General features: G+C 44.4%; 1 protein-coding gene across 1 annotated transcript in view; it reads left to right on the plus strand.

Moving 5' to 3' along the window:
* Positions 1 to 8465: 8465 nt before the first annotated feature.
* The window catches only part of nsmfa (NMDA receptor synaptonuclear signaling and neuronal migration factor a), a 36302-nt gene continuing 19875 nt past the window's right edge, over positions 8466 to 24892 (plus strand). The window contains exons 1-4 of the mRNA XM_068705865.1: positions 8466 to 8822; positions 17975 to 18036; positions 18335 to 19243; positions 19969 to 20035. Of these exons, the coding sequence (XP_068561966.1) occupies positions 8752 to 8822; positions 17975 to 18036; positions 18335 to 19243; positions 19969 to 20035 (1109 nt within the window). The 5' untranslated portion in view covers positions 8466 to 8751. The remainder of the gene's footprint in view (positions 8823 to 17974; positions 18037 to 18334; positions 19244 to 19968; positions 20036 to 24892) is intronic.

Raw genomic sequence — 24892 nt, forward strand, 5'->3', positions numbered from 1 at the left:
TATGTGTCAAGGCAATTTGAATCCAGCGCAGGAATGGCAGACTCTGCCACTAACAATGAAAACTACTGTATGATGAAATAATTACAGAATATAAATGAAAAATGGCGAACATTGAATAGTACCAAATATGGGGTTTGATGCCATGAAAAATGGATGCTTATAACCATCTTCATATGCATTTTTATACATAGTTCAATCCCTCTTTCACTCTTATCAGATGCCACTTCAACCTGTTCTCATTTCCTCCTTTACACATTAGCTATTTCTGCTTTTCTTTCATTCCCATTTCTTCTAATCTATTCCGCTTTCCTCTCTCAATCTCTCCTCATTCTACACTTTCTCCCCTTCCATCAGCGCTCTAAGCAGTCTCTCCTTCACCTCTCAGAGTATCAAACCCACTGCTCCTCAGCCAACCAGAGAGCGCAGGAATCCATTAAGTACCATAGTGGAAATATGTCACCTGGGAGCCGATGTTACGAGCGATTTAGTATGGAGGGAAGGGTGGAGGAGAAGAGCAATGGAAGAGGGGAGGTGTGCTGCAGTACCAAGGTGAGACAAGGTGGGGATAGACATGGGTGTCACGTACGGAAAAAAGGCCTTCCCTAATCTCCCCCCCCCCCCACCACCACCCCCCACAAATGGCATTAGACTCAGAGGTGATCCTGGACCAGTAATGAGATTGGAGGACTGCCCTGTTAGTTATATTACCCTTAACAACATCGTATATTCACCTGCTTATTTTGCAGTGGACAGATGACACGTAGATTTTTTTTTGTTTTGCACTGGCTGGTTCCGATCATCAAGAACCAGTGAGTCAAAGTGTTGACTTGTCATTCTGTTTAGACAACAGAGAATGTAAATGAACAGTGAATTGTATTTGTTTAGCTCTTCTCTAGTCTTCCGACCACTCAAAGCTCTTTAACTCTACGTCGTCATCCACCCATTCACATCCATTCATACCCTGATGGTAGGGGTTACCATGCGAGGAGCCACCTGCTCATCGGGACTCTAACATTCATACAACATTCACACACCGCAGGCACAGCTACAGGAGCAACTTGGGGTTAAGTGTCTTGCCCAAGGACACATGGACATGGACTAGCAGAGCCGGGGATCTGATTGAAGGACGACCCAATTTATTTTTTTTTATCTTTTTTTGTTTTTCTCAATAAGGTTCATACTGTGAGCAATGAGGTCCTACATTTACACTTTTCTACCAAAGTTAGATACATTTCTGGATTCAGTATTGGTATTTCACATGAAGGATTTCTGCCTGCCGCTGGGATGTTGAAGTTAAAACATCAGCTTAATGTTTGACCTGCTGTAGGTTGGCCAGACACAAACCAGCTCCCTATGTTTTAATCACGTAGTACTGGTCCTGGTTATGGCCTCTAATGCCGTTTGCATTTTGTGCATCGTACTTCTCAGTGATACTGAATGCGTCTGCTTCAACATGTTCTATAGAGTGATTCAGGGGCAGGAGCACCAACAAGAGCAGAGACTCAGAGACACATGATGTGTGTATTGGTCCAACTTGCAGATTATCCCGGATTCTAAAGTAATTGCACATATTTAGCTACACTTCACCAAGTGCTTGGCGTGGGAATCAACAGCTTCTTCTGTCAGAGAGCCCCGCAGAGGAGGAGGAGGAGGTGACTGTTTGACCTCACAGCTGAAGGAGCTTTACCCAGGCTCTCCTCCGCGTCACTGTGACAAACAGAGCCTGCTTTTGTTCAGTAATGTACAGATGACAGAAGTGACAGGAATAGCTGCCTTCGTAGAGCAAAGGGCCGTCTCATCACTGTCAACACCCTACAGAGTACCAAGTACCCACTGAAGCAATTCACTGTACACAGCAGGGAGGGAATCTCTTTGTATGCAGCCAATATCAAGGGCTAGATCTTTCTCTAGATCTTTCTCCAAAAACTAAAGAACAATAATAATTGAATTCACTATTGGTGAGACAATTGGTGCAAAATGCTTATTCCTATTGGAACCGGATTCGGTTAAACGTTTGCTTGATAAAGTCTAAATGATTCCAAGTGTCTGAGGAGCAGAGGATGAAGACTGAACAGACAAACGAGAGAAAGAAGGATAGATGGGACGGAGATATCTAAGCGTTGCCATTTCCAGTCTAGCGACGTTCCAACATCATGCAAATGAATTAAGCCCTTTAATTCTCCACATCACCTACAGGATTCCACGGCTCACTTATATCACCGTTGCCTGAATGTCACGGGTACGTGGGTGGATTACGTGACCGCGGGGATTCCCGTTGACAATTACCATCCAGACACCTTTGTCCAGCAGGGAAGAGAGCAGACATGGAGCGATGGCGGATGAGTCACCAGAGGAACCACCCTCTGATGAAGCTCATGTCCACCGGTGATAAATAATGAGGGCTGCCCTCAGTCTCTGGGGAGGCGGCTAGGAAGTGAAGGTGAGCACGTTGTGTGACGCGGGTTCACTTTTTAAACACAGGCGGTACATGTGCACCGGACACAGACACCCCCTTTTGCCGGGGATAGTTATACTCTCCGTCTCTCTTTGTCTAACATTTTATTTCATTAGTCGGCTTCATTTCCCTCCGGCTCTCTCTACCTCTGTCTATTAAACTCCTGTTTCCCATCTGCCCACTTACTGTCCTCTATTTTGAAGTATCTATTCTCTCCGTTCTGTGTTTCTCCTTGGGCTAATTTTATGGTCAGCCATCTTTTGCCAAATGCTCTTTCTCGCTCTTTGTCAACATTAGTATTCACAGGAGCCATTTGCCTAAGTGGTTCTTCTTCTAGTTCTGGAGAGTGTCTGGTTTCAGCACCATGGAGAGCTACGCAGACTTTTACCTCCACAGTATTCTTTACGACCTTATTTTTGTAATTTTGGTGATCATTTCTTCGAATTTTTGAGTACATTTCAGTTTCTTACTTAATTGCTGAGATCTGCGAAAGTCTTCTACTAAGTCTGGCGTTTCCACATGAGGATACCGGCACCACACCTGCACTCCATTTGGAGATTAAATGTAATCCTCCAAATGCATTTCTAACTCAGAGTTTGCAATCGTCTTCTCTACTTGTGGCTTTCTTCGGCTTTTCCTCTTTAGAGAATAGATTAGATGTGGCATAGGGCTGTGCATGTGAAGTGAGGACCTACAACGCATGAAGAAAATAGAGGAAACAGATTTTATAAGCTATAAAAGAAGACTGTCAATCACCGCTTTCATACGAGTTTTCAAAGAAACATCAAACAACAACGGTGATGGAGCTCCAAAGAGGCCAAATAATTTAATACCTCAATTGCCAGAGCATCTGTCCAAACAAATTGCTAATCATTAAACGAGCCATTAAACGAGCCGTCTGAAGAAAACAATGAAACAAGCCGTCATCAAAGACCAACAGCGGTCACAAGATGGAGGACACGTCTGGTGATTTTCTACAGGTTTCTTTTGCTAGCCTGAGGTCAGTTTAGTGACTTTTAAGTCCAAAAATCAATGAACTGCACACCTCTTCTGCCTGGTAGAGACTACGAAATGATGTTGAAATAACAATGTCATTTTAAATTGAACAATTTGTCAAAAAGCCACATTAACATAATTACCAATAACTTATTTAGACAGACCAAACAGCTCATTTAAGCTGCTGCTGGCAGCTTGTCTACTCTGTTTAGCGCGGCGCTGACATAAAGCACAAATCCCGGTGCGCTACAGTCACAGCCCTCGATAGGGATCGGCTTTGTACGCCGGCTTATTCCACGCACAGCCTGCATGCCTGTGGAAGTGCACATGGTTCGTTTATCAGCTACAGTGGAAGTGAGTGCCGTTGTAATTGCGTTCACACGGGCTTCTTATGGCGAGATTGATGCGCCGACTAGTCCATGTATGCAAAAGGGAATGAATGTCTCTTGGCCGACCTTGTTGTTTGGCTTGTTTGCCGCTAGCTCAGTTGGCTCAGGAGAGACAGCGTTTGGCTTTGGCGAACTGCAGGGGGGGTGGGAATACAACCACTTCAACAGATTGAAATGAAGTTTTCTTTCTTTGTAGGAAAGCGCTAATTGTTTGTTTTTTTGAAGCTGCAGTAATGGGATGTAATATGATTTTGTGATGTTCTGGTAGTGAATCTAAACTGAGATCTGACTCCTCTCACCCTCCCTATTGTGGTTACCCTCAGGTTAAACCTGACACACCTAAACAAACACACACACACACACACACACACACACACACACACACACACACACACACACACACACACACACTTTCTCTCTCCCAGCCCACGGATTGCACTATCCATCATCTGCCGGTGAAAACCTCTCCTCACCAGCACACATTTCTGTGCCTCTCTTTCTGTCACTTTGCCGCTGCCATCCATCTCCTCTCGGCCCTCTCTGCTCCGTCAGGTGAGCAGGGTCATCGCTTACACCCAGATTTGCGGTAGCATCTTGATTCCCCCTTTTTGAAAAGAGACGGTGATTCTTGGCAAATTAACAAACACATGGATGTAGACGTCAACCTTTTCTTCCGTCCGTATTTTATATTCGTGACACATTATTGCGTCTCTTCTTGCCATCTTTTTAACCCTCAAGCTGTATTCCCCTTTGCTTTCTTCCCATCACTGTCTTCACCGCCAAACAAGCATGCCTCAAGAGAATATAGTTCATTGGAAAAGTCCTTGATGGTATTATTAAGATATAAACTTGTGTAACAAAAGTGCTGCACAGATTGATGCAAAAATCAGTAGCCTATTTGTAGAAAAGGTTAGGAAAGCCTTTTCCTTGATGTATGAAAGCCGTGGCAGTGGTAATGGAGTCACTAGCAGAGTCATCGTGTACATCAGGGGTCACTGATAGGCGGTCCGGATCCGGACCCTGGACCTAAAACCGAAAGATAATTGAGAATTATTACATTTTGACGGAGCGCCTATATTTTAACCGGCGCAGCTTTTCTAGCCTTTACGGCACTTAGTCAGTGGAACCAGGACATTCTGATGTAGCATTTCAAAATAAAAGCCCTTCAAAATCGCATGCATGAGCCAACTTCAAATCACATTCATGAGACAATTTGTCTAGTTTCAGATTTGATTTTAAAGGAAATGGTGCATAGTTACAAAATCATTTCACTTCAGGTTGATAGCAGAGCACCTCAAGGTTTCTGTCAAAATGTAATAATTCTCAATTATCTATCGGTTTTAGGTCCAGGGTCCGGATACGACGGTGTCTGGGTCCGGATCCGGACCGCGGTCCGCCTATTAGTGACCCCTGCTCCAAGTCACCATCCTTAAACGAAACGGTGTATTTGAAGATACAAGAGTTCAGTGCTATTAAGATCCCCTTGAGTCTGTATCAAAGTTTAATATTGTCTCACTTAAGCCTTTGAGAGTCTTAATACATTCTTAAGCTTCACTACCCCCCACTATACAACACACTATCCTAAAATTCACAGTCTTCAAAAGTAGGCCACGCTTCATGGTTTTGTTTCATGTTTGCCTTCACATGTACAGATTAAATATCTGGCCAAGAAGTACAATCACAATACATCGTGACAGTTTTTCACTTCTTCTTCAGCCCCGTCACCCAAGTTTTTCCTTTTGATGGTCTTTTTATCAGCTGGTTTGCACACATTTCCTCACTGTCAGGTGGACCGATTAAGTCTCAGATAAAAGGACTGATAGTATGTGTCAGCAAAAGGTGTTCGGGACTGTACAAGTCTGATAATAGAGTCGAGCAGGATTTGTGTGATCCACCAAAACAAAAAGACCATTTCTAGCTGCTCTGTGAGACTGCACTTTGGCACAGAGGGGCTTTGAGCTAAACGCTATTGATAACATGCCAACATGCTCACTTTAAACCAGGCACTCATCCAAATGTAGCATGTTTGTGTTTTTTTTTTTAAAACGTGAAAAGAATATATTTGTGTTTCCATCCACTTATTGGTTCATCAGGGGGAGCAGAAGGTGGCTCTAACTCTGGAGTCAGAGTCAATTATATCATTTCAGAAGAAGAGGGTTCCACAAGATGACTTCATCAAAAGAGCGCCAATCAAACCCAAATGGTGGGGGAAAACAATATTCATGTTCGTTTCAAGTATTCATTTGGCGAAGGTTACCAAAGTGGCAAATATTTGGTCTTTTGTTCCAATGATCACAGGGTAAACAATAAAAACACGCCGTTCACGTACAAAGTAATCCACCAGGAATGTGAGCTTTGCAATCAATCAAATGGTGAGTGCTCGTCAGGGTCAGAGGAGACGCTAATATCTTGGGCAGATGTGGATTTATGGCCGCATATGTTTTTCCTTTTCCTCCCGTTTTCGCTGCCTTTCCTCAGCACACAGCACAGTGCTATCCCACCGCGCGAGGGCAGACGCATCACTGCACTCCTTTTATAGAATGAAAAACATGAATCGCTTCCTTCATTCATCCTTGTGTCTCCTTTTCTCGCTGTCATCCCTTTGCATTCTTCTGCCCCCTTCTGCTCTCGTCACCATTTTGGATTCCTGCTGTCCGTTCATGCATCCATTCATCCTTCCTCTTTCCGTCATCCTTCACTTCTTGTGTGAGAAGCTCCATCATCCCGTCCTCTCTCTCCGTTCATTCATCCCTCCCTTCTCCTCTCGTGCTCATCTACAGTACATCCACACACATTCCCTCTGTCTCGTCAGAACTACCTCGAATTATTTACTGCTTAATGGCCTACAGCAGCTCACGCCAGCCCAGCGGTGCTTTGCTTTATTTATTGATTTTCATTCCTTTTGTCTTCTGTTCTGTGTCTGTGTCTGTGTGCACGTGTGTGTGCGTGCGTGCGTGCGTGCGTGCGTGCGTGTGTGTGTGCAGGAGAAGCAAATCTTAAAAGATATAAAAGCTCAAGGACATCCTGCACATTCCGGGCTGCTGGTGAAATGACCTGTGGGTTGGAAGAGTGATTGATCTGATGTCTGAAGGCTAATCGACCGTTACTCTCTACTACCCATGCTTCTGTCTGTTTATATGATGTGTGCATGTGTCCATATGTACAATAGTATGTATGTATGTGTGTTGCACTGACTAGTGATTCATTATCTCTGAGTAGAGTGACTTCTCTATACTGCTGGGACTTTTGCCAATATGGATTTCTTGGAAATAAAGCTGTATATCGCGTCATTACATAATTAAAACTTCTGCACACAGCGTTGGTTTCCACTATTCATTTGAAATACTATACGTTTAATATAACCTGGGTTAAAGACACGTTGTACCTCGAATGGTTGTCTGGCTTGTAGTGTTATTGCTGAAGATGCAAGTCTTTAGGTCCCATTACACTAAATAAAAGTGAGGACAACGTCTGAACTGATAGTTCAGCAGTAGACACAAACACTGTATACTGCTAGATGTTGGCACTTTGTTACTGAACACTAACTCAGCACTTGTTAAATCATTGAGTCTGCAGACTCTCTACCACATACGTAGACTTCAACTATAGGACTCAAAGACCAGGATGTTAGAAAACATCTCCAAACCATTCAGTGATAAATAGACAATCTTTGTTAGTTCAATTCCGCTGATTGAATGCAACTCTAAAAACAAAAGCTTATGGATCCATGTGTTTGACCGTGCGTCCCATGTCAGATGTGCTACCAGCCAACGCAACCATTGTTCTACTTTGTTCAGCTTTGGTCACAAACCTGTTGTGGTTTGTGACCTCTTCAAAGAAAGCAGCGTTTACTGTACCGTCTCAACCCAGGTTGCAATTAAATATTGATTCTTAGACTCATTACATTTAAGTAATTCAAGAGGCCTGAGGAGGTAAAACTATTTCACAAGACACAAAGGGATATACGTCATAAAATATAGAAGTATTTTATTTCATGGAAATGTTTTTTTCCTTTCTTTCCATCACATTAATAATCTAACAACAACGTTGGTGAGGTCCACAACACCAGAATACAAACCAGTGGTACTCAGTAAGTCATAGATCATCACCAGTTAAGGATATCAAGTCTATGCAACTTTTGCAACCATATTGCAGTAGAAGGTAAAGACAAAATGGGAGCATTGTGGATCCCTGATTGAATAAAGAACCTCTCATAGGAGTGCTGCAAGGAGCTGCCCTTTATGATCTGTCAGTCTCCTGCACTCTTTGGAATACTGATCACATTTGCCTCTAAAGCTATTGTTCTCATGCTTTTTGAAGTGATGCTCACTGCAGCGCCTCAACCTCACCGCTCCCTCTGTCCTCGGCTGTGGATGAGAACCATTTCGACGAGAGGGAGAGAGAGAAAGAGAGACGGGAACCTTTTTGCCAAAATGACCGTTTACATAAAGATACGCATAATGATCCAAAACTGGATGAGATGAAAGGCAGAGGTTCCTATGCATGGATGGCACCATGCGTCCCTTGCTCAGTACCTGCCCCCCCCCCTCCTCTGTGCTGATGATATCACCACCCCTACCATCTTTCCATAGCATTTTCAGATCAATGAGAGAGGACCGTGTATTTTCAGTCACACGCTGACAGCTGTGCAGCTACCCCACGTACGTGCTCATATCCGGGAAACAGAGAGAGAGAGAGAGAGAGAGAGAGAGAGAGAGAGAGAGAGAGAGAGAGAGAGATCTTTTTTTCTGCATCCTTTGCTCTGCAGACGCGTGCGTGACATGCTGTCTGCTCCCGGATTTCCCTTCAACTTTTTGTGCGGTTTTCACACTGTTTTCACTGCCGCATTCCCTCCGTCCGCCGAGTCTTTGGAATGAACTGTTTTCCTGTCTGCGTCGTTTCCATGCCAGCATGGGAACTGCCGTGTCCAAAAGGAAGAATTTAAGAAACGATGCGATATCCTCCGTGGCAGCAAAAGTTAGGTGAGTATCAACCCGGAGCTCTCCGCCTTTCAGCCCCCATTAAACGGCAGCCGCGGGTTAGACTCGACAGCCTTCGGGTGCGACCCGAGCGAAGTTGCCAATGTGTGACAGTTGAATTACCGCTGCGCTTTCCTGGGTACAGCTCGTCCTTATTTGTAATGCGCAAAGAGGCTCAGAGCTTTTCGCACGTCTGCCGACCGTCCCGTCTGGCCCGGGGCGTGCATCCGCGCAAATGTGCGCTTAAATTAGCCTTTATTCTCTGCAAAAAAACACAGCACCTGTGGTGAGCAATGGAAACCGACTTTGGAGAAGGTTGTCCCTTCATTCCACAAGACTGCGTTTTATTCGGACTAAATGTGCTAACCCATCTGCCCATGACGCGTCGGAGCGTTTCCTGATGTTGTGAATGAAGCATCATTGTGTAATGAAAGTCATGCAGAGGCGAAGCGAGGGGCTGCTGTGACTCACTGGTCGACTAACACGTTCTGACTTTGGTAGGCTATCACCTAAAATAGGTCATCGTGATGAGCAATCATTTGTTGGATATGTATTTGTAAAAAAAAAAAAAAAAAAAAAAAAGCTGTCATCGTATGTTTTTAATGGGGATTTAAACCAAAAATGGCTTTCTGTCTGGCCGCATCGACCCGAGCGGACCGCGCAGCGAGGAGCCTGCTGACTTCACACCCCGGCGTGCAAACGATCCAGCCGCAAATGAATCAATCACCGCAATCGATTCGGTCGCTTGCAGTGATCACCTATCACGATCTGTTATTGGGCCGGTCACAGGGGGCCAGCGCCGGTAAGCGGTTGTTTAATTTATTCAACCAGGAGGGAAAAAAAAAAAAAGAAGCAGTGGGACTCAGACTGTTTGGCACGAGTCCAACCCGTTAAAAGCTGTTAACGACTCATTCGTTCACTGTATGGATTATGTTTTTTTTAAATGGCCAAGTCCGCATCCAGCTGTTCTCGCACCATGCAGACAAAAACATAAATATAGCTTATAGCTCTATCACGCTTGACTGAGGTTGAGCTGAAGCTGCAGTTTGCAGAAAAGCACGTGCAACTGTGTTCATGTGTCCACACTGTGGAGTGCGGACGAGGAGCTGCGATCTCTCGAGTGAGATCAGAATGCAAAATGAGCTCTTCTGGGCTTCAGCAGTGGCCTCACAGCAGGCCACGCTTTGGGATTTTTATTTATTTTTTATCAATCAATGATTGACCTTGACTTGTGCAACGACGTCCAATGTCCACAGATGAGGGCTGACGTGCCATTACGTCATTATCTCACATGTGTATGTGTGTCTTCCTTACATTGCACATGTGTATGTGAGCCTTCTTTGCATTCACCGCAGTGTGCGGGAGTAGGTGTGTGTTTTTTTATTTTTTATGTGTGCCACCTTGAGATGAGAATGTGATGCTCATACAGTGGCGAGTGAATACGGAGGGTGTCCCGGGCACGTAGCCTATACTGTAAGTGTGTGTGTGTGTGTGTGTGTGTGTGTGTGTGTGTGTGTGTGTGTGTGTGTGTGTGTGTGTGAGGAAGAGAGAGAAAGTCAATCTCAAAGCCAAGTCTTCACGTCTTCAATGAAACATCTGAAATACATCATTACTGAGGATTATTACTGCACGCGCGCGCGCACGCACACACACACACACACACACACACACACACACACACACACACACACACACACACACACACACACACACACACACACACACACACACAGTTTAATTTTCTGAGTTAATGGCAGAATGAACCTTGCCTTCCGTAGATGGGAGATGCAGCTGAATCCCATCCAATAATAATCAGCCTTTCACCTGCACACGACCTCATGAATGTGGAAGTAGGCATTCAAAAGTTGTTTCTCTGCATCTCTCCACCTCACACACAAACATGTCTATGTGCCTCTCTCCATTTCACCCTCATCTACTCGATCTCTTCTCCGTTGTGTCTGAAGGGCAGGTTGGACTCTGAATCTTTGAATCGCTGCGGATCTTAAGTGCTAGAGCTCCGTCTGCAGCGTCACATCTACGGACGCATTACCCATGCAGCCATTTACATAGCAAGGTGCATTTATATTAAAAGGGGTTTACCTCAGAAACACAATTTAATTTTCAAGCTCATAGACAAGTTCTGACTCATCAATTTCTTATCTGCAGCTAGTGTCCAGTTGGCGACGTGATACAGCGTCACCTCAGCTCTCAAATCATATTAGAGGACATCATATAAATCTGTTGAAGTAGCTAGACCCAGGTACACACACACACACACACACACACCCTCTCTGCAAGTTGATCCTCCATCTTTCTGTAAGATTTACAATAATTTTACATGAACACAATCTGTCTCCTCTGTTGGTGCTACAGAACAAGTCAGGGGATTACCAAAGTCAATATGGTTTATCCTTTGGCGACCATGAATATCTTTACCAAATTTCCTGGCAATACCATAGTTATCCAAGACATGCCACTAAAAAACGAAAATGTCAACCTGCTGGTGGCGGCAAAGGGAAAGTCAGGGGATCCCCAAAGTCAGTAGGATTCACCCTCTGGGGACCACTAATGTCCGTACCAAATCTGTTGTTTGTTTGGTAATCAAACAGTGCAAACCCTTGAGCCACGCTGCTGCCATGACTTGAGGAATCACTAATATACGGATAGGTGTGCCGGATTAGAAAAACGCTCGTAAGAGACATTTTGTAAAGCTCTGACCCATATCGCCATCGAGGTACGAGGCCGTGTCAGCGGACGTCACTCAAGAGTGGACGAGCACATTCACGGGAACGCCTACAAACAATACACAGGAGACACTACGGAGACACCAGCTTCTCGTCTCCGGTGTCTGTGCCCCCGTCACCATTTGCATGTTTGTGGATTGCTGGTTATGAAACAGGTCACACTTTCCCCTCCAGCAGCTCTTGAGAAGTAGCGAGCGACAGAGCGAGAGAGGGGGAGGGGGGGGGGAAGAGAGGATGAGATTAATTCCAATTTACACACCAGAATTCAGCGACGTTGAGTGAGAAAGCGAACGCTTTGATCTTCATATCGGCCAGAGACGAGGGCTGTGCTGTGGTTCGGGTAAAGGGCGTCAGACAACAGCGTCCACAGAGCTGTGGGGGTGTGAGAGATGAAAGGGTTGTTTTCTACGGACGGATGTAAATGAAATGTCTCAGTTTATTCAGGCCAATCGAAAGGAGCGACCGTCACTGTTGCAGACCTGCAGTCTGAGGGTCGAGGGCTGTTACGTAATTGTTTTTTGAAAGAACAGTATTTCAGATTCAGCTCAACAAAAGGGAGAGCGTGTTTCCTCAGAAGTTCTGAGTGTCTGGTCATTCTCTGCTGAACATTTTGCTTGTGTATTGATACTCACTGTATTTCAGATTTTTAGCAGCAAGGCTCAGAGCATCAACATTTGAGCATTTCTATTACATCTCCCCCTCTTCTGTTCCCTCAGAGTGCAAATCTTTGCCATAAATATGCTGAACGAGGCAGATTTTATTGATTACAGTTTGAAGAATGATTAGGGCTCCAGCAGTGTTGTCTGATTGTCTGTCTGCTATAGCGCATATCTATTTGTTTTTCATATTTATTCTTTGACAAAAAAAAAGTTTTAAAAAAAAGTTAAAAAAATCGCAGCCCAGGTTGAAAAAGTAGATGTTCAAACTCTCCACTACTCTGAGCACTTTTTCTACAGTTCAGTGACAACTAAGCAAGTTTAATTTGCCAGTGAAGACCTCGTGATATGGTGGAAGGCTTCAGAGCCAGCACCCAGCACAGCATGTGGTAGCGTAAAGGCCACTAACGTAATTAATTAGCTCCCAGATCAGGTGCTCCGTTTCCACATACGTCCCATGATGCACCACACTTTCAAGACTCGCAATTAACGTTCCCAAGTCCCTTCGGCCCTCAGCACATGCAGGCAGCAAGCCTCTCAACAGGTTCTCATCACCCCAGCTGTGCATTTATGTGTGTGTGTGTGTGTGTGTGTGTGTGTGTGTGTGTGTGTGTGTGTAGGAAACCCAATTCAATTAGACCATCTGAGAGGCGAATTCGATTAAGGAGCATTAAGAGTGAGGAATCTCTTTGCTCGGCAGCCCATTGTTTACAGCGCAGAGACGCCCGGGGAGACATCAGCTCTGATGATATTCAGACCAGTGGGAACACCGCCAGGGGAGTGATGACCTGTGTGCAGCCTCCAGCCGCTTGTCCTCTAAAGATATATGGTCACAGCGATAAACAGCATGAGAATCGACAGGGAAAAGGCATGAGATTAGATATGGGTCAATAACAGAATGAAACGCTATATGGAGTGGCAGCGTTAAGATACGGGACTCTCAATAAGTACCTGTGTGTCTATGATCAGATTGACCCGTTAGTCCGTTTTGTAGCCATGTGGATCATTTATTGGTCAAATTACAGTTTGAATTTAATGATGGTGCAAAATAAACACTGCATTCTAACCTATTGATCATATAAAACAGGCCCATCTAATTATCTTATTGAAACTGGGCAATATGTTTTGCATTGACTTTACCTTTATTCCACATATTACATTTACTTTAATTTGTCTCCGCTTGGAAGACAAAGTCCCCTGAGTTTCAGTAAGCGATGGTTTGCGTAATGTGGGCGGGCCTTTTACAGCCGTCAGAGCAAAGTCAACCAGGAAACATGTTCGGTTGATGAGCACTAAAAACATAGTTTAAAAAAGCAGCCTAAAAAAAAAAAAAAACAGGAAAAAAGTCAAAGAAGAGGAGAAAGTAACACTGGAATAAGTAATGAGCAATGTTTCACCATCTGTGTCTGCATTAGTGAGCACACTTGGACAGACTGTAGACAAAAAGGTATGTTTACAGTTCTATAATGTTCCCATCTGCCAAGTGTCTAGTTATGCATATTGTTCCGTGTAGATCCATTAAAAGAGAAGGACTGCTCAGGTGTATCGTCCCTGTTGTGGAGGACGCTGTAATGCCGCTGTGAAGTGGTTAGTGACGTTTGTGGCATAAAAGTGTTTAAGGAGGAGTGGAGTGTGTGTAATTGTGTCTGACTCATACGGCTTGTAAATGCTAAGTTCTCAACTGTAGACCCAGACAAAGCAACAACATATGCTCATACTGTATTCACTCGCTCAGCCAGTATAGAGTTACTCTTAGAGAGCAGCTCTGTCCGAGACATCGTACCATTAGCATCCTTGTTGCTTGACATTGTAGTTGGAGCTTGTCCTCCCGACAAAAACAAGACCAGCTGTCATTTCAGCAAATTACCAAAAGCAGCATATGTTTATGTTAAAGTGGCAAAGCTATACAAGCAATGATAAAACGATTAACCGATTTAAACAATGTTTGTTTCTTGTTTTCTCGACCAAACAAAGATGCTTTTGTACTTATTTTAATCAAAACCATGGTCGTCCCGCAGCCCTGACTCGGTTGTTTTTGTGCCTAAACCAAGTGTTAACCACTGTGTTGTCACGTGACAGATAGGGGGCGTCAGAGCAGAAAATGCGTCATTGTGGAGGGCGATAACAAACGAGGTATTTTGTCATTGAATTTGGGGACCTGATGGGTAGGTGAGAAGTGCTTCCAAAAGCCCCGGTTGTGGTGTCAAGGACGCTGTGGCAGCCGAGTTGGCAGCTGAACACATGGCCTTCATTCACCAGTGATGCTGTCAGGGTATCTAACCTTCATTCACGGGAGACGAACAACAACAAAGTGGCCAAAATTGATCATGTGAATTTCTTGCATTACTATAGAAACTAGAACAGGCTATGCAAAGTAAGAGGAAATACATATAAATAAAAATATATATATATTACAAGACTTGGCAGAGTATGGGTGTGAAAATTCACTCTTTGGTTGCCAACTCCCATTTCCCATAAGCTCATAAACTTGCCACCCTGGAAGGGTTTCTAAAACATTACGGCAATTAACCGTTCTTTAAGTCTCCTCAAGTTAACGTTAATGAACAGTGAAACACGTGGAAACAGATTCAAACTTCACCTTTAAGGTTAAAGATCTCACTCACACGACCCACTCTCGTCCATCACCGTCAGAATATCTGATCTGATCTGAATCCAGAGCACTGAACTTGAACCTGTGCCATCCTCCTCGCTGCTGTTTGACACGTTTCACAGCGTATCGCACTCACTGGGTTTTGTAGAAGTCACTTAAGGGGTTAAATGAAACGGGGTTTTAGGGTCGAGTTGATTTTCAAAGATGCAGTTGCCCTGAGGAGGAAACAGACTCTGTCGTCAGCTGCATCTCTTTCTTCCTCGTTGTCCTGACTGTGCTCTCTCTCTCTCTCTCTCTCTCTCTCTCTCTCTCTCTCTCTCTCTCTCTCTCTCTCTCTCTCTCTCTCTCTCTCTCTCTCTCTCTCTCTCTCTCTCTCTCTCTCTCTCTCTCTCTCTCTCTCTCTCTCTCTCTCTCTGTGTCTGCCGCGGTTTCCTCAAGTTTACTCCACCTTTCATTTTTAATATGCCCCCATTTTGCTGTACACTCCTCTTCCTCTCAGCTGTAATCCCGTCTCTCCTGCTCAGAAACGCCCCTCCCCGACTCGTTTCTCTCCCCAAACCCCCGTCACATGTCTGAGAGCATGCAGGACGAATTTCATATCTGCCTGTCAGGCTCTTCCTCGTCTTCTTCGTCTCTAACTTCTGCGTTGGGTTTATCTCCCCTGCTGCCACATGCACCTGTGTCCCCGACGCGCCGAGCTCACATATCGTATATGGAGTAGGTGCAAAACAGCGATAGGAGACAACACAGAGAGAGGGTTTGTTTAATGGAGGGGTTGAGCGGTGCTTTGCTCGATCCGTTTCCGACTCGGTTTCCTCTCATGTATAATGGATGACGCGAGTCTCTTGCACCATTGTTTGCCGATTCTAATCAGAGGGCCCGGCCTGTTGAATAATAAAACAGGAGGGCAAAATGAAAATGTCTCAGAGCTTCGGAGGAACACCTGCTGATTTGAGCTTAGACTGCATTTATCACAACTGGCCTTAACTGGAGTGGTTGCTTGTTACATTTCAGAGACACACACACACACACACACACACACACACACACACACACACACACACACAGAAACATTTCATCTCTTTTTGCTGGCATTTCTTTGCTCTTGAATATATTGTATGGAGAGGGACTCATGCGCACATGCATGCACACACACAGCCGAGTGCTGTACAAATATGAATCTCAAGACTTGTAACTCTAAGATAACACCTGCATCATTTCCTGGTTTTGAGGGCCTGTGTTGTAGAGTCAATGCTGGTTTTGAAATCTTTAATTCAGTTTATATTGTGTTTACATGGCGCATATTCTTAAATCAATGTGTGTTTAATTGAATCACACCAGACTGTTAGGTAGTATTACAGCATAATATTAGTCTACCGGTTGGTTTCTGGGACTGCAGGCAGACTACGGTACGAAGCGGCTGTGTGTGTCGCATGCAGTATCTAACCCAACGCTGTGATAAAGAACATCTGGTTCTGTTGTCTTGCTGATGGAGGTCCACACGAGCCTTGAGCTCTCACACAAAGTCTCCACTACAACCTACAAAGGGTTAATGAAGGAGGTGATGGTGTCAAAACGTGCCTAACTCTCTGTAACTACTGATACGTATTCACAAAGGATTAATATCGGTGGAGAACAAAGAGTTTCCCAAAATAGGTGACAGTGACAGTTTCTACTTCCTAGTCAGTAACAATAAATAATGTGGCAAAATGATGATGGGGGTTATTAACTTGAATAATAAAGTCATAGCTCCATTTATACGACATCCTATAACTGTGCAGTTGTTGAAAAGGTAGCGTCGGTAAAATTGAATCTGGCTCGACTGGGCTCAGTTTAAACAAGGAAGACAATGTGTGTGTGTGTGTGTGTGTGTGTGTGTGTGTGTTGGACAGGCTTTAATAATTGACAGAGCTGGCAGGGAGGAGGCGTTCACCCACAGATTCACCTGTATTCAGGGGATTCTTTTGCACAGTCACCTCCAACTCTAGCTGCATTGGAGAAGAGGCCACTCCCCTGAATGTGCTCCAGGATGTAAACAGGTGATATTATAACTGCAGCTGTGGAACACACTAGGTTACTTTTCAGGATCACATCGATATAAACTTGAAGATGAGTGCTGCTTTTTGTGTTTTACTGAAGTGCATATGCTGTTGGGTAGTTTAAACCAAAGCACAAGTTGAATAAAAGTTTAAAAGCTGCAGCATTTCCTCTGAGAAGTGGAGTGAAAACACGATCCTTGCAACAGGAGTAACTTGTTATTAATAGCATACAGTATTAAGAGTTACTCGCATCTTTCTCCCTTCCTCCCTCCACTCATTCCTAATTATTGTCACGTCGTTGCTCCTGATAGTTATGGCTGCGGCTCCTTCCCTCTCGGTTCCAGATTGACATTGAAAGCACATCTTCAGAGTGATTCGTCTTTCTTTGTCCGCCCCGTCTCTCTTTGCTCATTTTCCTCTGCCGTCACACGGGAACATTACGAGGTCAGTGTCATTCGACTGCGAGACCTGGGGCTATTCTATTAAAAGCTGAAGCCCTCCATGATATTGAGTTTTAGTTATAAGTGGCTGAATGGACGTCCGTAGCGTATTTATCTCTATTTCTGTGTGTGTGAGTAAAAAGGAGCAAAAAAAAAGGAGCTAAGCGCCAGATGCAGTACGGTGGTCAAGGAGCTCACAGCATCTATTTTCACCAAAGACATTTTTCTGTAGTTGTTGACAAGGTTAAGTGTTTTTCCTCGACACGAAGATACAGTTTACATCCGCACATACATTCTGCATGTGTGTGTGTGCATGAAAGGAGGACACAAACACACTTATGGTCTGCAGCTGCAATTACACCCACTGACAAGAACTGAGGTCACACTGAGAAATGAAGACGAACAATCCTTCACTCTACAGTATCTCCTCCGACCGTCTCATACGCCGTTTCTCTTTCAGTCCGAGGCTGCCTGAAACGTGGAGATAAAACCGCTGCATCTTTAATCTGTGGGTGGCACAAGCCCACAAAAGAAGGCAATTAGGTTCATAAATTACAATTATCTTGCCCTTCTCTCTTCTCTACTCTTCCATTTCCTGTCCTTTCAACTCACTCCTACTTTCCGCCCATGAATAATGTCTTTATGTGTGTCATGTGTCCCCACAGAGCAGCGCGAGCATTTGGAGAGTACCTGTCCCACACACACCCTGAAAACCGAAACGGATCAGGTCAGCGTCTTAGACATCCTGCCATTTGTCCATCCCTCTATCCTGCTCTGCCTATTCCTTTGTGGTCTTTAATCCTTCCTCCACCTGCTTCACCTCATCCTCTGTGAAAATGCCAGGCTGCGATCATTAGTGTTTGGACCACTACAATAGCTGGTAACCGAAGAAAGATGATGATAATTTCCTCTGTGTCATCCTCAGCTTGTCCTCTTATTTCTCCTCTCTCTCTCTCTTCTCCTTGCTCTTTTTTTTCCCCCTCATTCTCAAGCACTCATATCTGTCTATTTGTCCATCATTCTAGCTCATCTCCTGCGTGAAACCTTGGTGGGTCCCGACCCGGAGTCGCCAAGTGACACGATTAGCCCCAACAACAACAACAACAGCCTCCATCCCTGCTCCAACGCCACCAAGAGCTGTGAGGACAAACGGGAGGCCAGCCTGATAAAACCCCCGCTGGGCTTACTCCAGCCTCCTCCCCCTTCCATCACCATCTCTACCAAAGCATCGCGACTGTCCCTCGAGCGCAGCTTCTCAGCGGAGGAAGACCAGCAGAAGTGCGTCGAGTGCACCCTGCAGCCTGCTCGCGTGTACACTATCACCACCCAGCGCGGTATGCTGATGAGCAGCGGCCGGGGCAGCAAGGAGAGCCTAGAACTGGACGTCCTGAAGGAGAAGTCGGGGAGTGGCGGGGTGGGATCCAGAGGAGGCTTGATCCAACCCTCCACTTCCCCTTCCTCCACCTCATCGTCTCCAACTCAGTACTACCATGCCAGCAGCAGCCGTGGCGCCAGCCACCATCACAGAAACCATCACGACCACGGGAACCACCACCACCACGGCGTCCCGGGAACCAACGCGCCCTCCAGCAGCGGAGGAAGTAGCGGAGCAAGTGGAAGCGGCAATCAGCAGCAGCAGTCTCTATCCGTCGCTGGATCCCACTCCCATCACGGAGCACACCACCACGGCCACCACCATCACCTGTCTCAACCCCCGCTGCAGACCTCCGTCAGCGCCCACAACATCCGCGGCTGGGGCGAGGGTGGAAAAGGGGAGGCGGAGTGCAGCGGGCTGGCCTGCGAGTCCTGCAGCGGCGCCCCATCGCGAAGTCAAGGCTCCCTGGACCTGGAGAGCGCAAACCGAGAGGCAGGCAAGCAGCACCGACGCCTAGAGCGGATGTGGAGTGTGGACCGGGTGACTGGGCTGGAGAGAGGTGAGAGGGCGGAGGACACAGAGCAAGGGAGAGGCGCTGAATTCCAAACGAGGGCGGGGCGGGGGGGGGGGGGGGGGGGGGGTTAGGGACCGTTCAAAAGACCCTGTGAATGACGGGTTTGGTATTGGACCAGAGATGAAATAGCATTTGACTAATTTCAATAATTTTCCTAAATGAAAATGAAGGATCCATTTAAACATGATTTCCCATTAGTCTAGTGTATGTGACGGTTTAATTATTTATAAGTAATAATTCTAGGCTCCGTGGAAGTCTAGGGGCCACATTAGTGAAAACAAGCACACTTAACATTTAATGAGCATTTTGTAAGAATTAACTAAGAAACTCTGCAGTTAGTTTGTAGATTGAAGTTGTTATTTTACTGTTTAATATCAGTCTAATGAAACAACACATCTGGATGAATTAAAGTGAGTTAAATCTATTTCTTCTCAGCTCTGGTGGGGACGGAGGGGTTGTTGTTGGATGTGACGTGGTGGTCTGTATATCTGACTCTTCGTCTCCCCGTCTGTCTCCTCTGCTGTCTCCTTCTGTGTGTCTCCCTCTCTCCATTTGTGGAGTGGTGGACTGTGAAGTGCTGGTGCTGTCGCTGGTTTTGTGCTTCCATATTTCTAATATATTTATTACGACGTTTGCCAATAATGACACATCGATTTTTCTTTTTTTTTCCCACTTAACCCTGGAATGATCATTTTTCTCTCTAATTGCAGAGGACACTAACTGGTTCCCAAAGGAAAACATGTTCAGCTTTCAAACAGCCACGACAACCATGCAGGCGTGAGTGTCCGACCTTCAAGCACACATGAACCTTACATGTACACAAACGCACATGCATGCGCACACAGTCACAGCGACGGTGTCTGAAAGGTCATGCTGGTGTGAGTTAACGGACCACTACTGGTGTTTCTGCACATCTGAGGCCATTAACTACAAACCACATACTTTACGTTACAGCAGACCATTTCTCCAGAGCTTGCTATAGGTTTTTAGATTGATTTCCAGGCTGCCATTGATCTTCATTTCAGTAAGCTATAAAAACAGCTTGCAGACCCTTAAAGCTGGCTCAGGGAGGACAATTCATCATATTGAATACTTTGTCAATTCTTTTTTTTGTTATCAAAGTTGAATAATTGATGCGCGGTAAAGCAGCTGTACGCAGGGTTTCTTTTGAAAGCTCACCTTGAGGACCATTCGACATCTGAGTTTTGATAGTTAGGTGATGAACAGCAAAACGTGACGACAACCTCATTATCACTTCCACAACGGATTTGATCGTGGATCTTTCAGATTTAATTACAAGTTCTTTTATGTCCCCATAAGGATGCTCTCATGGTCTACAATGACAATGCCAAAACATGCAGCTGTTTAGCAAGCATGTTTGCCATCTTAGCTTAATGTGTTCACATGCTAACATTAGCTAGTTACAGTAGCGATGTCATTAGCTCTGTAGGCATTTGATTTGGATGAATTGGACGCACCGGTCGTCATTTTGACCTGAAGGTGACGCTGGATGAAAAGTCACAGGATCACCAAAGTTATTAGCATTTATAGATCCAAACGTTGTTGAGATATTTTAGTCTGGACCAAAAGTGGTGGACCGACCCGACATTGCCATCCCAAAAGGCAAGCTGCTAATAATAAGTAATAGTAATGTAACATTTATGCAGTTTGAAGTTAATGGACTGAAACACACAAAACCAACAGTGTGCGTGTGTGTGTGTGTGTGTGTGTGTGTGTGTGTGTGTGTGTGTGTGTGTGTGTGTGTGTGTGTGTGTGTGACTTGTATTAACTGTAAGTGCTTGTGAGTGTGATTATGATAGCGACCTGAGATTCTGTCCAAAGATCACCTGCAGCTGTAGGAGATATCTCAACTCACTTTATCAAACGCAGAATCTCCAGCAATCCGTTCCTCCTCTGACCTCCTCTGACCTCTTCTGTCCGTCTTTAACAAAAAGCATCCTTGTGCAATGCTTGATAGACAATATTCAGAATATAAAGGCAGACTCAGTCAATATATAAAAGCGGTTATTCATGCGGTCCATTAAATACGGTCAGACCAGTCGCAATTATGTGGCATTGCAAGTTTACGGTTTATTCATAAATGTCAATTATGACACACACTTTTTTGTCTCCGTCTCATTATGTCTCTCCCAGGTTTTCCTCTGTCTCTGTTGTTTGGACTCTTTGCTCACAGATGCCTAAACTGTGTTGTTTTCTTTCTCCCTCTCCTCTCTTCTTGAATGCTAATTAATCACGGGACACTCAAACAGGATATCGTGAGTATACTTCCCTGCCTGCTTCTTATTTCTTTTCTTAGCTTACCTCTTGTTCTTAACAGCTGTTCCTTAACTTTGATGACAACCACTGAACATACACCCTTGGGTTGGGTGATTGAGTTTCAGCTGAAAACAAACTGACAAGTATGAGAAAGAGCTATAGGGAGTGTACAGTAGAGGTGTGTGTGTGTGTGTGTGTGTGTGTGTGTGTGTGTGTGTGTGTGTGTGTGTGTGTGTGTGTGTGTGTGTGTTTGTTGTCTGGGTTATTCTGGCCTGGCAAAAAAATTATGTTTATCACAAAACATCAATCATCGTCGGACAGTTATTGATTATTAGTTAAAAGCCTAGTCAGCACAAATATTTTGGTATTTTAATTAAATAAAAAAGCCAAAAGGGGGGAAATTGAGTTACAGGATTTTCATGCAACAGCAGGGATAAAGTCCAGAGTAATCCACTGCAGCTGAGACAATCCCACCAAGCTCAAGTCAGGAAAATGTCCATCTGAGCATCGGCCGACCAAAACCCCGTCAGCCCACGTCCATCCAGCAGTTCTGTCAGCGTGGCCAACACAGCCGCCTCACCAAGGACACAGCGATAGGTGGTTTGGCCTTTGAAGATTTTTTGTGGCAGCCGTGTTGAAGTGCTCTAATCCAGATCGACAGCCGTCGCCAATCATCACTGAATCTGTGCCGGCTGACTTTGGTGCGTGTTTGGAACCGATTGTGGCAATTGGCTCCGGAGAGATTTGTTAATCACAAATATTTATAGTGCTAACATGTGATCCCCAGTGCCGTCTGGTAAAACTGTACTATTGGTTGTAGTTTAAAAAGAAGTCAGTTATCGTTCAGCTTTGATGTATTATTCATGAAGTCTTAATGACCTTGGTAGATGTCCAGTGTGAAATCTGATAAGTGCAAAATCGCAAACATCTGTCAAATAATTCCTGAGTATAGGCAAGCTGAGAAGTAGGTTAAGATGAATGTTGACAACAGTAATAATGTATTATGACTAAGTCTTGACATACTGCACAACCGCTGCTCCTACCACACCTCGCCTAACTAAACCCAACGAACCCAAGCTGCTCATACGCGTTCTCAAGTTCTTCGTATGTTGACCCAGCTTAGCTAACCTCTGGCTGCTAGTTTACAGTAAACGGTGAAGGTTTATTCTAAATCTCTGCAATATTAAAATGATCAAGCTGGTGATAATCTATATATTTTTTTCTTTTTGTCAACAAATTCCATGGAAAGACCAAACACCAGGTATCTGTGTAGCTACCTGTGTTCATTATGATGAACACAGGTAGCTTATTTTCAACAAATCCCACATGACATCTTGGTGTTGCTCAGCGCACAAAATGCTTATTAAAATTGTCCCTATTTAATCTTGTTTGATTAATGTTTGCTGAAAACTACAAAATCAAAAAATTAAACTATATAGTTATGTTAAGTCTTTCAAGATTTATGGCCATTTGCATGACTGGCTGTGAAGTCAGAAAGTATTGACTGATGCATCGTTAGTTTGGGGCTGTTCATGCGATTGGTTGACAGTAGGATTAATTAAGAATAGTGCCAGCTAAAGAACATTTTGTTCTTTTAGGGATTTTACTACTTTCCATAACTTGCCCAGAGTCAGTCATGTTTAGCATGGTTGGAGATGCTCCATCTCCATCTCTGCTATGGACAAATGTTAACCAGCTGAACTGAATCTCTGGGTCACATCTTTCCTCGTTAACAACAATAAGTACGTCTCTTGAAGACATAATCACACATCGACAGCGAGGCATTTCACACCACGTGTGTACTTTGACACATAAAGTGCTGTCACTTTCTGCTCGCCAGAAGGCTCTCAGAAGTTGGAACAATGACTTTAATGAGCGGCAGGCTTTGCCGTCAACCTCTTTGCTCGTGAATTACAGCTTTAACGTTCAAAATAAACCATAAAAATGAACACCAGGTGGTGAAAAGGGAGAATTAAGCCACAGCATTTCAAGTGGCGCTGCTACTCTAGCCCAATGGCCTGCAGGTGCAAAAATTACACTTGTATCAAAAAATTCCTTTAAACTGCACATAATAAACAATTTCTGGGAGAGTATCAAGAATCATAAAATTCCCCAAAAATAAACAAAAGAATTATATCTGAAGTGAAACTAGTGAAAAGACACATAAGGTCACAAGATCAGCGTCTCTATTGTAAGATGGATTATTCCACATGGAGACTTCTGTTACAGGGATGAATAGAAAATAAGATTTGAGCTGGTGATGCGATTTGACTTCCTGGTCTTTATACTCAAATCTAGCTGCTGCCTTCCTACCTCAGCCTCCCCTTAACAGCCAAGTAAACCCTGCAGCTAAAAGCCCTAAAAAGGTAAAAAGAATCCTGAGTCAGATTCTGTAACTTTTGCAGGAGTAATGACACCAGCAACAAGTTCAGACACTGTCCCACTCAGGGCCCAGATGCTTCGTCACACAGGGGCAGATGGTGAATGTGACACCACGCATGCAGTACATCTCGGTTCCTTTGACATCTCAGTGTCATCCATCTGCAGTGTCAGCGCATTCACGTCGAGTGTTATTTCATCGAAATGAGTTATTTTGAAAATGAGGGGAAAAAAATAGCAGAACAAAGTTTTGGGAACAATTTGCCTCCTTGCATTTGCAAATCCACAGGAAAATGAAACCTGAAAGCATCCCTTGAAAAAGAAGATTACATCTTATCACACTAAGGCCATCCTATGTTTATGTATTTCCATTCTTGCCTTTATTAGTCGTACTATTTGACCATCAAAACCAGATCAAACAGGAAAACCACTCGTGACTCTTGACACAGTAGGCTTATGTGTTGCATTCTTGACTTGGTGGCACTTTGTTCTTCTGCCTTATTGTTCTGTAACCAACAACACTGTGAAAACAGAAGAAAGCTTCTTTCTTTTTTTTCCCCCAGATGTGGTGAATAGCTGCTGGCTCAGATTTGGAGCATTTCTGTATTTTTTTTTTAATTTCAGTCTGGGTTGGCAAACTTTATAAAAGCAATAAAAACACCAGAGAGAATGAAACCCTTTGACACCTAAGCAGTGTGTTTGAGTCTACCTGCACTAGAACATGTCCTGAGCTGCAGAGCAGAGCCGACATGATTCCACTTCATACAGTAGCAGTTTGCAGGCGGTACAAACGTCAAACACCAGAATCTCATCCCGACATAGACGACAATTCTAAGCATTGTTATGAACAACAGCGATGCACAAAGAAAGAGTCAAAGAGGCCTTTCAGCACTGCTCTTCATCACCCCTCACAATCTCAGAGCGCTTTCCACCATAGAAAGGTCTGCTTCTGTCCTTTCCATCATGCATTAGCATCTC

This window comes from Cebidichthys violaceus, unplaced genomic scaffold (assembly GCF_023349555.1).
Source record: "Cebidichthys violaceus isolate CVI_PGR_0920_01 unplaced genomic scaffold, fCebVio1.0.p SCAF_12, whole genome shotgun sequence".
Taxonomy (NCBI): domain Eukaryota; kingdom Metazoa; phylum Chordata; class Actinopteri; order Perciformes; family Stichaeidae; genus Cebidichthys; species Cebidichthys violaceus.